This window comes from Ostrea edulis, chromosome 2 (genome assembly GCF_947568905.1).
Source record: "Ostrea edulis chromosome 2, xbOstEdul1.1, whole genome shotgun sequence".
NCBI classification, from domain to species: Eukaryota; Metazoa; Mollusca; class Bivalvia; order Ostreida; family Ostreidae; genus Ostrea; species Ostrea edulis.
Window position 1 is genome coordinate 106,929,612 of NC_079165.1, and position 17,380 is coordinate 106,946,991.

At 37.5% G+C, this 17,380-nt stretch overlaps 1 protein-coding gene across 2 annotated transcripts in view; it reads right to left on the minus strand.

The window, feature by feature from the left end:
- LOC125682614 (collagen alpha-1(I) chain-like) overlaps window positions 1-14,497 on the minus strand; it is a 69,664-nt gene extending 55,167 nt beyond the window's left edge. For both annotated transcript variants that reach the window (XM_048923292.2, XM_048923291.2), the window contains exon 1: window positions 12,997-14,497. In XM_048923292.2, the coding sequence (XP_048779249.2) occupies window positions 12,997-13,078 (82 nt within the window). In that variant the 5' untranslated portion in view covers window positions 13,079-14,497. The remainder of the gene's footprint in view (window positions 1-12,996) is intronic.
- Window positions 14,498-17,380: the final 2,883 nt, after the last annotated feature.

Here is a 17,380-nt window from a genome sequence, read left to right on the forward strand (position 1 = left end):
TTGAAAGAATGAGAGAATGTGATCAATGAGATTATTGCTACTTAACAGCCATTCAGTGATTGCAGATAGTGGGATGTTCACATGGTTCTCTATGCAAAAAACCCACACTGTTTCTGATACAGTTACATTATCTATTTTGTATTGCTTGTAGGAGTTATGAGATTGATCACTGCTCGTTATCTTCACCTTGCATATATCTCCTCTGAAGTACTGGATTAAACATAACATGCATAGTTCATAAGAAAAAATATATATATTTGATAGAATTGGCCATATTAAGTTCTGGAAAAGTTGAAAATATGAAAAGATTATACAGATTGACAGGCATTTTGGAGAGCCTTAAACTAGAAAAGGCTAACTCTAACCATAAGCTTTCACCATAGACAGGACGCTAGCACTCTAAAGGTACCACTGAGGTTAAACTGTCCTCAGATGGACATTCCACAGCCAAGATATTGGAATTTTCAGGCAAAATATTTTAAAACTGTGTTTAATTCTATTAAAGAACTACAATACAATCTTTAAAAATTTTTGAAATAGTCCATCCATTATCTTATTCATCAAATTATTCACAACAATTTTTAAAATTGGTAAGGCAACTGTACACCTCCCAATACGAAATTCATTTTGGCCTCATTAATTATCAGAAGCGTGAGGTCAATGACCCCTGGTGTTACAATTGGAATGTATGTCATCTACACAAATTAAATGTCAGGGAAGTGAATAGATTGGGGAAGCCTTTAGTGGACAATTATTGCTCCGCCTTTGTGTTTAACAAAATGAAGTGTTTAAACAACAATTTCACAAATCTGTGTTAACAACTTTCGGGATATGACCTTTTCATCTCGCTACCGATTTCTGACTGTCTCCTTCAGATACGACAAGAAGTTGATTCTATTTTAAGATATGATGTCATATTGCTTTCATACCATGAGGTAAAAAGTAGTCTTTAATTTTATCATGTACTACCTGACAGGCATATTTGCCACATCAAATTCAACGTCATATTGCTATTGCTATCAATCAAACCATAGTAAAGAAAAATCCCTCAAAAATAATAAAAAGCAAATTCTCATCACTTATTTGCACCGAGATTTCGATTAAAATGACAGTCAGCAAAACTGAAGGATACAAGTTTGTTAGAGAACAAAGTCTGGTTAACATGAATTCCTGTGATCAGTTAAATATAAAGACACAGACTGGTCAGTTAGTAACAGGATCTATTTTAATAAGATCTCCCATTTGTTGCATAACACTGTTGTCCCTGGCAAGCCTTACAATCTGATGACAGAAGGCAGCCCTAGTACACACAGATTTTGATAACTTGTAATCTTTAAGATAAGAAAAGCAATATTGTTGACAGTTACACTCCCGAAGTACAGATCCACAGCCACTGATTTTACGATTCCTGGTCTGTTTTACCCACACACAATAAAGTACTCCTATGTCTCTTTCCTCAGATGTCATACCTCATATCATTTTTTCTAGGTATTGATCACCAAAACAAAAGCTCTAGAGACATGTTATATTCAACACGTCATCTGAAATCCTACATTGTCTATATCTAAATCTCTCATTTCTCTCAACTTTAATGAAAATACACCCATTATAATTTCTCCCGACTGTCTCTAAAATAGAATTACTTTAAATAATGAGAATACGTTTTAATATAAGAAAATGCGAGACTCAGATATAAATCACAGCCTCAATAACCAATGAAAATGAGAAACATACGGTATCTCCAGGGGTAAGATATACCAAAAATTCATAATTCTGCTCAATTCTTGAACAATATCCTTTTCTTTCTGCTATCATTTTTCATTCCCATGGAATGTTGTATAAGCTAGTCCTAGCATCTGATTTTGCTTTGACAGCTGTAGAAAAGTGAGTGCACCTGTAGATTAATGATCCCTGAGGATCAGATTTCCAAAGAAAGTTAAGGTTTGTTGGTTTGCCTGTCTATCACCTAAAACGACCTGGTACCAAGTGTTAAAACCCATTGCCTTCCAAATCGCTTCTCCCATACCAGGGTCAATGGTTCTGACTCATGAAATCAAATATGGTGTGAAAACTTTACCTGACATATGAACCGAAGTTGTGACAAAACACATAAAAACACGACTAATGCGTCTCCCAAGTAGATTGGCCAGTTTGTGACAAGTTTAATTTACCATGAAACTAAAAAAAAAATTATTCAGTCGGTGATTTTGACTTCAGATTTCGTGTTCATTCCTACAATTTCTCTGAAACTTGGCTCTAATTTCAAAGTGTTCTATAAAGTATTGCAATAGCAGTACATTACTTGTCCCCTTCGTTAAACTGGCCAATTTTCCCTTCCCATGATTCTACTCACTGCAAACGTACAAAACCTGAACCATTCTGAGAATCCGGTTACATTTTTGGCACTCAGGTAACTAAAAATCAAACCTGCACTTTGCCAGCTGGGTGTCCTACCTGAATTTTCTAGGTCATGCCTGACAATTCTTGGTCCTCAAATATTTTCTAATTAAATTATAAAAATAAAACTGATGCCATCTATATAAATTCCATGTCTTGTTTTCTTTGAAATATGATGCAAAGAAACTTTTAATACACAACATTGGATATCTTCACCCCCTTCGCATACCATTTCAGATAACATCAATAAACATTTACGAGCCAGATACCTTTATAAACATAATCAAGGCGAAATAATGTACCATCCCTGTCAGTATGTCTCGACTCACTTCTTACTTGTGTGCGCCATTTCAAATTAACTCAAAATTAGACTGAAAACCCTGACACAACACTGAAGGGAGTGCCTGATTCACTTACGTAACAAATTGCAGTAAAGAAAACAATGAGAGACAGGTGGATACACAAACTGTAGGAAATACAGTGTCTCCTTTCTCTCACACTGTGTGTGATGTAGGAGAGAAATACTGGTCTCCTTCCTCTCACACTGTGTGATGTAGGAGGGAAATACTGGTCTCCTTTCTCTCACACTGTGTGTGATGTAGGAGAGAAATACTGGTCTCCTTTCTCTCATACTGTGTGTGATGTAGGAGGGAAATACTGGTCTCCTTCCTCTCATACTGTGTGTGATGTAGGACGGAAATACTGGTCTCCTTTCTCTCACACTGTGTGTGATGTAGGACGGAAATACTGGTCTCCTTTCTCTCATACTGTGTGTGATGTAGGACGGAAATACTGGTCTCCTTTCTCTCACACTGTGTGTGATGTAGGACGGAAATACTGGTCTCCTTTCTCTCACACTGTGTGTGATGTAGGACGGAAATACTGGTCTCCTTTCTCTCATACTGTGTGTGATGTAGGACGGAAATACTGGTCTCCGTTCTCTCACACTGTGTGTGATGTAGGAGGGAAATACTGGTCTCCTTTCTCTCATACTGTGTGATGTAGGAGGGAGCTGATCAGTCTCACTGACCCTGTGGACGGATTTAAAAGAAAATAGCCAAGAGGATCTTTTCCACATACAATGTACCTATGTTACTGTGTGGACCAATATAAGAATACACTGACCCAAAACATGGTGGTAATGGACTTTTGAATTTACAGATTCTACTTCCGTTTGCCATTGTTTTTCAGTGAAACCTGTGATGGATTGATTGAAGATTTTAAACCTTAATGTCTTCCAAAAGAAGAAATATAATTTGCACAAGTGACATCTAACACCAAGTAACATACAAATGTCCTGATCTACTAGTTAAATTTGTCCAAGTACTAGACTGGTCCAAGTACATTTGCTTCTAAGCCCTCTAATGGTCTCAAGATCTTTAGCTTGGTTTTTATTTTTGAACAAAATCTCTTGACCTAGTGGGTTATTTTCCAACAAAGTCCTTAATGTACATGTATATATATAGATACATATACATGTCAGAATGTACTAATGTTTGGAAAGTTCATTAACTCGGTGTGAGAAGCATTTGAGGACAACTCACAGACTTTGCTTAAATTGTTTAAATATACATTCGCATTAATTTGATTCAACAAGAATTCATATTGTTTGAACTGGATTAGGATGGTTTCGAGTTTCACATCAGAAGTGGTTATCATCCAAAATTTCAAATATTTGTCATTTACAAAAACAGCATTAAGGTGGGGTGAGAACTATAATTTTACACATTTTGATCTTGCGATTTAATGTTTGTGCATTTACTGGGAATTTTTTAGTGGGACTGGCATCTGGTGATCCACACAGTGTGACCAATTTAACTTTCGGGGTCGCGCTAACTCAGTCAGCAGACGATATCAGACCATATAGCACCAGGTGACTGCACCAACCAGCTAGCAACTTCTGCACAGGCAGATTTTACCCTCCTAATCACGTACAATGGATATTTAAATACTCTCTTGGTACTAAGCAATAACATTAAACACTTACATTCATTGAGACAAGAAGTGCAGATTTATTTTCACCTGTATATACATGGCAGTTTTCTAAAGACCACATTAATTACTCACACCCCTGATTTGGCTGTAATCTGGGTAAATGTTTATAAATCCTTAGCCTTCTATTGGTGTCCTTCATCTGTGCAATCCCCAACACTTCATATTGTACTCAATGGCAGAATTTTCAACATTCCATATCATCTTTAATACTTCATACGGATTTCTTGCCAGGGAAAATGTTAGCTGGTCAAAAACCTTTATAAGTATATAGCTGAGGTACATGTAGGTTGAACTTGGCTATTGTTTACATGAATGGAGGGAGGAGGGCCAGCACATCACCACATTCATTTGCGGTTGACAACTCAAACATCTTACATGTTAGTAATATTATTTCAAGGAAGTCCTAGCTCTATTGTTTTGAGGGTCAGCTGACATGGCTGAGACAAACAATGAGCTTCTGTACCTGATTGTGGTCAAGTAAATGTTCATTTCGGACTTGTTACAGTAGCTTAACTTGAGACGATTGCATATCTTACAACAATTTCATTCTTGAAAACAATGCTGAATTAACAAAATACAGAAAACAGGAAAAGAGCACTATTTGAGTGAATTAGTACACTAGCTCTTACTGTTATCCTTGTAAGTGTAACAGATTAATTGCAAAGAATAACCATTTATTCCTGGCATCAAGCAATCCAGGAAAATAAATTGTGACAACAGCTGGTGAAAACTATAACCAGGGGATGACCATATTGTTTCCATAATAATAGAATTATTTATATCACAGAACTGCCAAAACAAACAGATTAGAACTCTGATAAGGATGTATAATATGGCAATCAGGCCACCTCCCTGTAATTTATGGAGGACAAGATGTTCCTGACAGACAAACCCTTTGTAACAACAAACTACTTTCACTATCACTGTAAATCTTTACATTCAACTACAGCAGTACTTATAGATGCAGCCTACATAACTACAGCAATGAGAGCAGTCATATAAACTGTCAGCATTAGGAATATAACTCTAGATCTCTGGGCTTGTTACATGCGTGTCTACATCATGTGACAGTATTAAAAGTCAACATTCTGTGGACTGGTTGAAGACGACAAGCATTGCAAATCAACATCTAAAATCAAATACACTGTCATTACAATCTCCATATGTTTGAAATTCCTAATCGCTCCAATACAGTCTACTCCCCTTATATTGATTGATTGTATCTTGTTTAACATCTCGCTCGAGAATTTTTCACTCATATAGAGACATCACCAAGAGACCGGTGAAGGGCTTCAAATTTAGGCCTTTGCTCACAGCCATTGAGTAGTGAGGGTTCTTTAGCACACGGGACATCCGTTTTTACGGTCATCTCCAAGAACCCATGACATTCACACCTGATGCCGAGCGTTTGGTGATGGAACTGTCACTACCTGTTTTAACGACCTAGATCTGTTGCGGCCAGGATTCGAACCCCGGCCTTCCACATGCGGGAGGAGGGGGGGGGGGGGACGGGACGGGACACTTTAACCTCTAGACCACCATGGTGGTCCATTATATTGAAGTCACTTACTATCCTTTCAACAGCATGACACTTAATTTGCTTTATGGAGCATGCAAATGTTTGGGCAAGGTTTCTATGATGATAGATTTCAATGAAACAGGTTTTACTTTTGTTCAGTGACCAATCACATTGAAAGAGTGGCATAGTGTGGTTATCCACACTCACTATTATTGAAACCATATGGCCAATCAGTGCTTGAAAGCACATTGGATCAAGCAATGGGGCGCACTGTTAATGAAACAATAGTATATTGAACTATCTGTTATATTGAAAATAAATTCCTGTAACATTTATCTATATGGTTCAACATCAGTTATATTGAACTTTGGATATATAATGAAGAATTCAGGTCGGTCCCCTGAATTTCAATATATCAAGAGTAAACTGTAGTAATTTCTTGGGAAATTTAGATACATATACAAGCAGAACCTCTTACATAAAAGATCAGACTAGAGCAACTCATATTTCATGTTTCATTTTTGCAGAGGTGTACAGATTTGATTTGCACACAAATTCTGACAACTTACAGTAAAACCTGGTTAAAATGAACCACCAGGGCCAGTGAAAACAAATCATTATAAACCAAACTTTGTTACATCCAATAACATTTTTCGTTATTTTCCTCTTGTAGGGGAATAAATATCACTTTGCAATAAGTGTGAATTTCCTATATATTCATGTTCATTATATGCAAATTTTACCGTAATTACGTTCCCACCTTAAATCAGCTGACAGACAATTAGGAGATGTAACAATGTGTGTGTGTGTATGTGTGTGTGTGTGTGTGTGTGTGTGTGTGTGTGTATATATATATATATATATATACACACACACACCCAATTAGGCAAAGTATGAAATTTCCTTGAACTTGATGCACTAAAGTCTGTCAAGCTATTGTAATTCAATTAAATGATAATTATTTCTTACAAGTAAAACATAACCATTACACAACCCATTGGGCGGACACACAATGCAGCACCAAAAGACTGAATCAGGAGAGTAAAAATCATTATGAACTCCTAAAGCTCTTACCCAGCCCTTGACAAAAACAAAACAAAAAACCTCATTATAGTGCTAAATTGAGATTTTAAAACATACAGGCACTTATCATGCTTATTATAAGTCCTACATGAGGCAGATCTTGAACTAAGTTGTAGGAAATAGAAGGCATTCGCAAAACAATAACATTTATAATTTTTGATCAACATTTTGCAATGGCATGAAATATGGCAATGCACAAATTAAAATTGAAATTATGCAAAATAAAGACATTAGTTCCAGCAATTAAATAACAAGGGATTAAATAATCATATATTTCAAAATTATCTGTCCTTGAAATTGAGACTATCAGATTTATTCATCAACAGAGTACAAATGATAGCCTAAAAATATCAACAATGAACTGTGAGTAAATTTATTTTAATTACCCGATAAACTCCCAATACAGCTTGCATAAAGAGCTCATTTTAAATCAAAGCCTTAGTGATAATTTATGAGAATGCACTATCTGAACACAGTACTTTTCGATAAAAGCTTGATGCAAAATGTACTAAAAAACTGGGCAGATTCCCAAGCCAGATTGTTGAATATCAGAACTGTATGACAGCATATAGAAAATATTTACTCTACATATTTAAATGTAGAATCAGCTATTCTGATTTAGGTCAACACCTGCTGCTAAATCGTTTTGCAATCCAGGGATATACTCCCAGGAATCGTCCAAAGGTTCATTCATAATGCCATGATTCTACAAAAATCAGTCCTAATGTGATGGAAGAAAATCTCAACAGGGTTAAAAAATTCTGACCCCCAGACTATCACATAATTGTTAATCCAGCTGGATTCTTCCAGAGGTTTAATGCACCTTTTACACAGGAGTGTCTGCTTAACAATGCAACTAGACAAAGGAAGATCGCATGCATAATTATTTTGTTAATTATCTTGTCATCCAGTTTGGCATTAATTGTGTCTTTTTCCCATTGTTCTGAATTCTGTATACTGATAACTAGATTTAATTCTTATTCTTTGTATCACGATATCAAGATCAGAGACCCAAAGCACCGAAGTTTACACTAAAAAAAACCTCAATAACTGCTGTCCAAAGATCAAGGTAAACTGTCAGTCTACCAAGCAACTTTGTGTGTAAAATTCATTGATAAAAATTGAGTTCTTTTTGTGCATATCAAGGCAATAAACTGCATGACTGCTTAGTAAGTGTATCAGATCTCAGAACTCCGGCTCTGGAAAGGCCAATAATGCTTCTAATTCAGTTGACTTCAATATAAATTACATTTTTGGTATTTAACTTTCTACATAACCTTTATCTCAGCTCTAATCAGCAGAGTGAATAGGATTAATGGTTGTACACATAAAAAAAAAAAAATTCAAAACACATATGATAAGTAAATTTAACTAGCCCAGACTTCAGTGTTTTTCTGCAACAAATGCATTAAAATTTTCTCCCTCTTTGTAACTATGAAGACTGGCAGCAATTACAACTCCCCTTATCAAATTGACATTTTTATGCCATGTGGACTGCATCTGCTCATTAGATAAGTACACTTTGTATTTAGGGAGACATTTTATTGGATTTTTATCTCCCAGGCTCTTCGGCAAATGTATCTGACCTCAGGAAAATAAACATGACATCCCTATACACTGTGCACAAATAAATATTTCTACATATTCCATTATTGCCAATTCAAAATTCAAATACCTGTACATAATGTGATGTTTAATTCAATCAAACTTTCTTTATCTTCATTACATTTTCTTTATTGAAGAGGTCAAGAACACAAGCAATTTTATGTCATCAAATATTTCTACTTATTATATACTTTCAATTTCATCTTTTCTTTAAAAGTTTGCGGGCATATATCACACGATATATGCCCGCAAGCATTCCGGCCCGCAAACATTATACGTCACAATCAAATTTCTACAAGAAATTGAAAGTATATAATAAAAAGGTTATAGACTTTGTATGGGAAATATGACAACCTCGTTTTTTGTCGTGGACGGACCTCACAAGCTCGGTCCGTCTACACGCCAAAAAACTCGGTCGTCATATTTTCCCATACAAAGTCTATAACCTATAAATATTCCATATTGCGAAACGCTGATTAAAATTCAAATACCTGTACATAATTTGATGTTTATTTCAATCAAACTTTCTTTAATTTTCATTACATTGCCTTTGTAAGAAGTCAAGAACTCCAGTGATTCACGGCCCACTGGGAAAACATCCCTGGTAAATAATAAAGGACTCTGGATTTCTATTGTGTAACAAGATCTATCACCACTGCTAAGTGAGAAGGTGTAGGTTTAAATCACATTGTCCAGGCCTGGTCACCCTGCTGTAATGTGATCATACCTATAACATGACATTTATAACCTGAGCAGAAACTGGACAAGGGGGAAACTAAATACCTGCTTCTTATCTTGTTATCAAAGTTTCGTTGTGTAATAGAGTATCCAAATTCACACACAAAGATCTCCTAACTTTTAAATGAGGTCATACAACCTTCTCATGAACTATTCTTGCTCCGATGATTTCAAGTTTCAATGTATACATAATATGGAAATCTTTGGAAAATGAATGCTATTTCATGAAAATTAATACTATATGGAGGACTAACAATTGTTCAGAGGAGGGACTTCTGTAACTGATGAAGAGTGGGGAAGTCCTAACTAATGGAGGGTGGAGAAGTCCTAACTGATGGAGGGTGAAGAAGGGCTGACTGATGGAGGGTGGAGAAGTACTAACTGATGGAAGGTGGAGAAGTCCTAACTGATGGAGGGTGGAGAAGTCCTAACTTATGGAGGATGGAGAAGTACTAACTGATGGGAGGATGGAGAAGTCCTAACTGATGGGGGGGTGGGGGGGGGTGGGGTGGAGAAGTCCTAACTGATGGAGAGTGGGGAAGGCCTAAATGATGGAGGGTGGAGAAGGGCTGACTGATGGAGGGTGGAGAAATCCTAACTGATTGAGGATGGAGAAGTACTAACTAATGGAGTGTGGAGAAGACCTAACTGATTTAGGATGGAGAAGTACTAACTGATGAAGGGTGGAGAAGTCATAACTGATGGAGGGTGGAGAAGGACTAACTGATGGGAGAGTGGAGAAGTCCTAAATGACGGAGGGTGGAGAAGTCCTAACTGACGGAGGGTGGAAAAGTCCTAACTGATGGAGGGTGGAAAAGTCCTAACTGATGGAGTGTGGAGAAGTCCTAACTGATGGAGAGTGGGGAAGGCCTAAATGATGGAGGGTGAATAAGGGCTTACTGATGGAGGGTGTAGAAGTCCTAACTGATGGAGGGTGGAGAAGTCCTAATTGATGGTGGGTGGAGAAGGGCTGACTGATGGAGGGTGGAGAAGGGCAATGTATGGTGTAGTCCTAATGTTGCCCTTCAATTTCTACTTTATGTTCATGAATATCTTATGTGCAGTATATAGTCATTATTTAAACAGAAAATGCAGCTGATCCGAAGATGGAATGCACAACTTTTCATGGATTTTTTTTCATGAATTTTTTACCTTTTGATATGAGTTAACATGTTTGTGCGATCTTCTTTTTTTTTTTACAAACATAAAGCATAATGGAGAATATGATTTATATTGTTGCTACAAATGTATCTCTCTATAATAAGTCAGTGGTAGAAGAACATAATTCATATTCTCCAAATGATCAATGTTTTTGAAGTCCAACACAAGACGTTTTTAGTGGTAGAAAAATCAAAAAACAATAAAATGCTTCATTTTTGGGTAGAGTTACATGAAATGGCACAAAACTGGTTTTAATAATTTTGATTTTGTCATAAGAATTTAAATTTGAAGAATTTTTTTAAATCTGGAAAGATTTTTTCATGATCAGCGATGATTTCCAATTTCAAGGGGTCAAATCTGATCTGATCTTTATATGTATGAAATACCAATATATAGGGCCTAGTGGTGTCCACACTCCTTGCAACTTTGCCTTCCATGAGAATGAGCTTTAATACAGTATATCACTGCAACGTGACAAGAAAACCCACAATCTATACAAGTGGTGAGGTCAAGCTGGAATTTGTAAATAATTCTATTCATCAGGACAACTAGGGACTTCCGATCATTAGCCAACATTTCACACTGGGGCCTATAAACCACTTACACTCTAGGGAATTCTGTGCATGACAGACTTACTAGGTATCCTAGTCATACAGACCCCGCTGTGAAAAGTCTAGACATACAACAAGCCACAAACACAATCCAAACTCTGCCCAGCACCTACACATCATCCCAAACTCTGCCCAGCACCTACACATCCCTGCTGAAGCCATTAGTATAAATTGCACATTCAATACATCATGATATAATATAAATGTATAAAATTAAATATTGAATTTTCCAACAGCGAAATAATCAGCTTATAGCATGAACTATTATATTTATAGAATCTGGCAAACCTACATATATGGCACTTCACTTGATATATATGTCACCACAGAAGATTTTAACCTTTTATTCCCTGCAGAATGACTAGAATTCTTCACTGAATACAAATTAGCATAAATATGCAGAGGCGGCTTTCCTGAACTCCATACCCTTCTGACGTTTATTCTATGTCCAAAAGATTTTTAATTTTCTGTTATTTGTCTCCAGTGTCATGATTAGTAAAATATTTTCCTCAAACTGTTGTTTCCATAAAAAAAAAAAGCTACACATTGAGAAATATCTCCCACTTGCTTACTGTGCAAAAAACACTTTAAAAATAATTGAAAAATTTCAACTTTGTCAACAAGTTCATATTCAGAGCATTTTTATAAATTCATCAAATTACAACTAACATGACTAAGAACAAATATAAATTTCATTCTTAATTGTGAAACCTGAACAAATCGCGCCTTTGATCATTTTGATCCATTATTTAGTCAGAGAAACTCTTACGCAGCTGGGAAGTCAGCAAGTCTGACAATTTGTCTCGTATCTTAATGCTTTTTTATCCACTTTCTTCTCATGTATTGTGTATTGCGTAAATTAATGGAAGAGATTTTATCCGAAGATTATGAACAATGGAAAAACTTGTTTGAAATTAATCTTTTAATCTAACATATACACACATTTCTAGCATTAAGGGCAGTGTAACAATTTCTTGAGGGCTAGGGAATGAGATGAGGAGGAGATTGGCAATCTTTTGTTACCATGTGGTTGGGTTACAGAAGAAATCTCAATGCTCTTACTGCAGGGCTAGAACACTGGTTAATTGTCAGGGCATAATGCACTACACAGCAAACACCCTGGCCAGAATTGGTCACTCATTCATCATTATTCTCTGGATAATCAATCAATGTATGAAATTTTGCCTCAGTTCTCATGTTTTATTATAAAAGCTCAAGTCAAAAAGTAACAAAGGCACTCGAGATAGAGCAGACTTTCACACACATGGGGAAACAGTGACAGACTTCCCCACACATTCATCCAGACAGCTTAATATTGCTTGCTGTAATTTGAATAGAAGGCTGGGGGTCACACAAGTTTAATATTAGGAGCCGCCTCCTAAAGAACATGCCCGATAACATGCAAAAAGGAAATTTATTACAGTATGCAAATTGGAGTGGCTTATGTATAAAGTCCCTAAGAAGAGTCCCTCTGTTACATAATGTTCACCTGTTCATAAAATCACACAGGTAAAAAGCAAATTCTATGAATTAAAGATGATGTCCTAAATACACAAAACATGGGAAAATATTTACCCAGATCAGTGAAACAAGCAGCTGGTCAGAGAACACTTAATTAATGTAAATAGCGTTTGAAGATGATATGACTACCTGTTCTCAAGTGATAAATAAATGTGAAACAAGGTCAGATTTATAGGAAACTTATCATGTCACCGTGGTCTGCAGAACAATCACCCCCACAGCTGGCTTAGGGGGTTTGTTTCATTGTAAATAAGTCTTCCTTTCTCTTACTGTGACTTTGACAAATGACAGTGCAACATCCCCAATGAATACACACCGTTTCATTGTATTATACCCCCCTAAGGTAACAAATAAAATAGCACGTACCTGACTCAAATTGTCCTCGCACCGGTGTCAGTAAAAATAAAGTTTGGGTTAAAATCAACCCCAATATATTCCTAAACCACATTGTAACACAACAGGCTCCAAAAAATTCAGTCAGTTCGAATAAAAAATCATCAAGAGGCTGTCCGAGTCTCCGCTGGTGACGGTGCGATTATACCATCCGAAGAAATGAAAATAAGGTTTTTCTTGAATAAATAAATTTCTTTTCGGGGGAGTTCCTTGGTGGGGAAAAAACTGCTGGTAAAATTGGTTTTAATCGCAAAACATATCTATCTCACGGGGTACCTTGTTCACAGCACCGTGCTACTCGTACATTCTTCTAGCACCCCTATCACCAACTGTCAAATGTTGACTGCAATAATATTTTCGAGAGCACGTGTGATCCCCGGACGAGTCGACTGGTAGGGGGAGCAGAGGATATGACGTAATCACCACTAAGGTAAGACTTTTAAGTCTCAGACTGTTAATGAATTTTACGATCGCTTCAAAATAAAAAAAATCTGCACCGAAACTCAAAATAAAATAAATAAATATTAAATCACCAACAGAAGACACCCAGTGATCCGTGCGACTTTTAAGTTCACGGGGACAGCGCAGTAGAAATATTGCCGCAATTTGCCTGTGGAATTCAGTTTAAATTAAAATACTATTGAATTTGTCTAGCAGTCTGGTTTGTATCAGGTCATACCCGCTTTTATTGGGCTAGATAAATAAACACAGATTCACTGACAGGACAATGCGGTGTATACTTTGAAATACTTTCATTAATTGTACCTGGTATACGAGTCCGATTCGCGAAAACAATATTGTTGCTGATTTTAAAGTATATAAACAAACTGGCGATTGTCATGAAAAAGACAGGAAATTGACACGATCTTGATACCTGTCCTGAATGGAAGATGTTGACCGATATATACTCGTTTCCGACATCCTTCACAAATTCAGAATTCCTTAATTTGATCAATGACACCAGCAATATAACATTTTAAAATTCGTAGGGGTTGATAGGGTGACCCACTCTCCTTCCATCCCTCTTACCCTGTCCCCTTTGCTCCTAGCCTTCCTCTGTCCACCCACCCCCGGACCACCTCCTACTTTTAGTAAAAGACCAACATGGTAACCTGGGTTGTGAAGCAGACTACACACTGTACATACCTTGAATCAGTATTCCAAAATTAGAAATTTTTGTGTCTGCGACGATTATTTTATTGGGATCATTTGATCCCTCAGTTTCGCTCTCTTGTTTCTTTGGGTCGTCATCTACAAGACGAGAACGCGAAAACTTCACTATATTCCTTGGACACGAGACTTGTTGCCTTACTGAGTTTGCTCCCTTGGTATTGCGTTCTCGCTGCCTCGCCCTACCCCCTCGATTGACGTCCTTACGTTCCTCATATACATCGGTATATCATGCGTTAATATAAAAAAATAAATAAATAAATAAAATGAAATGATATACGATGAAAATCAAATGTAATGAAAATAAAACCAGAAAATAAACATGATGGCATAGAATAAGAGTGTCGCCGCTGCACCCAAGTAGGCTTTACCAGAGCCTGTAGTGCAGTTTGGTAAAGGAAGTAGCGATATAATGAGAGAGAGCGAGATAACGAGAGAGAGTGAGATAATGAGAGGGAGCGAGATAATGAGAGGAAGTGACATAATGAGAGGGAGTGACATAATGAGAGGGAGTGACATAATGAGAGGGAGCGAGATAATGAGAGGAAGTGAGGGAATGAGATAATGAGAGGGAGCTACTAGGTAATGAGAGAGTGGGATTATGAGAGAGAGTGAGATAATGAGAGAGTGGGATAATGAGAAAGAGCGAGATAATGAGAGGGAGCGAGATAATGAGAGAGAGCGAGATAATGAGAGAGAGAGAGTGAGATACTAAATATGGCGAGACAATGAGAGGGAACGAGATAATGAGAGGGAACGAGATAATGTGAGGGAGTGACATAATGAAAGGGAACGAGATAATGAGATGGAGTGAGATAATGAGAAGGAGTGAGATAATGAGAGAAAGTGAGATAATGAAAGGGAACGATATAATGAGATGGAGTGAGATAATGAGAGAGCGTGAGATAATGAGATGGAGTGAGATAATGGGAGGGAGCAAGATAATGAAAGAGAGTGAGATAATGAAAGAGAGTGAGATACTAAATGTGGCGAGATAATGAGAGGGAGCGAGATAATGAGAGGGGGTGAAATAATGAGAGGGAGTGAGATGATGAGAGGGTATGAGATAATGAGAGGGAACGGGATAATGAGAGGGAAAGAGAGAGCAAGATAATGAGAGAGGATAATGGGAGAGAGTGAGATATTGAGAGGGAACGAGATAATGAGAGGAAACGAGATAATGAGAGGGAGCGAAATAATGAGAGGGAACGAGGTATTGAGAGGAAATGAGATGGAACGAGATCATGAGAGGTATCGAGAAAGCGAGAGCGATGGAGCTTAATTTCCCCTGTGTTCTCACTCGCTACTTTATACTTGGGCTTAAAATCGCTTGCTATCAGTGTAACTGGTATGTCTCTCGCCAGGACTTGCCATTTCTCTTTGATTTTAACACGGAACCTGAAAAGAAATAATCTGTTTTTGACATATGTGAAGGAAGCTAAATTTTACCTTAATGACTTACAGAGGTTTTATGAATAAAAGCGCAAAATGGTATTGGGAGTTGAAAATAGCTACAAAATCCATCCATTTGTTTTGCACATGACAAAAAAAAAGGGGGGGGGGGTCCAGGGGGGTGTCCCAGGTGCGGATCCAAAAAAAATTCTGATTGGGAGTTATAACCCAAGTTTGTACCTTTTCCACCCTAAAGATGGGGTGGGTAGTTACCTTAAAAATGGCCCCAAAAATGACAATATTTTGTTTAAAATGTACAACCAAATGGTAGTTGCAACCCCATACCCCGCTAGATCCGCCATCATGTGCCTCTGACACTTTCTACAATACTTGTACAAGATTCTAGCGTCTACACGTGTGTATATAAAAGCGAGTCCGGGTAAAAAAAAAAAAAAGAACCAGAAAACAAAACAATTTTTAAAAAAAACTGCAAAAAACATAAATAAATAAATAAAAATTAAAAAAACCATCGAATTTGCATTTATTGTCAATGTTAACATCTGATTCGACTCATGCGTTAGATTTAGAAGACATGTGCAGTGCTGCATAGCGTGCCGCCGTGGAAATTTTAATGACTGCAATATAGACGGTCAATTTACGTGAATATAGGCATAGGATGTGATAAACTATGCTGATAAAATAAAACTGCAATATCGCCGTAAGAACAAATTAACAAAATGAAGGTTGATTAGTGGGGGGCGGGGTTCTGATAATTTTTGAAGTTGCTGACAGTATATACACTTATCTAAGGCGATTGATGAACAATATCGAAAAAGTGGAAAACGTGCAGTTTTACTCGTATACCGAACGTCACCAGCTCTAGATGAAGTGTCTTAAAACATTTGCGAGGGAGCCTGGTCAGTGATTCGCTACGGATGACGGCGTTTTCAGTGATTCGCTACGGATGACGGCGTTTTCAGTGATTCGCTACGGATGACGGCGTTTTCAGTGATTCGCTACGGATGACGGCGTTTTTAGCGATTCGCTACGGATGACGGCGTTTTTAGCGATTCGCTACGGGTGAGGGCGTTTGGCATGATACCGGTTCCAGTCTCGCTTTTTCCAGATTGGGTCTACTGTATGATAGTTTTGGAGACCCTCAATAAATATGACAGACAGAAAATTCCAACAGGCTTCGAAACCCTCTTTATCCAATACAGAACATGACTACTGAAAGATGAGAACATGGGCCACAGCGCTCACCCGAGTCACGTGATAGATACGTGTCCTCATAACTTCGGACTTTTATATGAAGCCCAGCCCTGCTCTCAAACTTTAAACAAAATTAAAAATACATAACACAGAATGCGTCCGCACTCATACAGGGGAAGATCTTGACAAGTTAATTTGAAAATATTTTGGACAGATTTTCCCTTCATATGTACAAGTATCGACGAAAAACGTAAAACCTCAGTTTTTGACCTTGTAGCACTTGTGGTTCTGTGAAATTTATTGGGGGGTGTATTTTTGTTTTTATGTCCCTTCGATAACCTTTTCCTCATACTGACAGGCCGCGGTGGGTTTTATGTCCCTTCGATAACCTTTCCCTCACACTGACAGGCCGCGGTGGGTTTTATGTCCCTTCGATAACCTTTCCCTCATACTGACAGGCTGCGGTGGGTTTTATGTCCCTTCGATAACCTTTCCCTCATACTGACAGGCCGCGGTGGTCTAGTGGTTTGGTTGCTGACTTTCTTAACGGGAGACCCGGATTCGATTCCCGATCCCGTCGTTG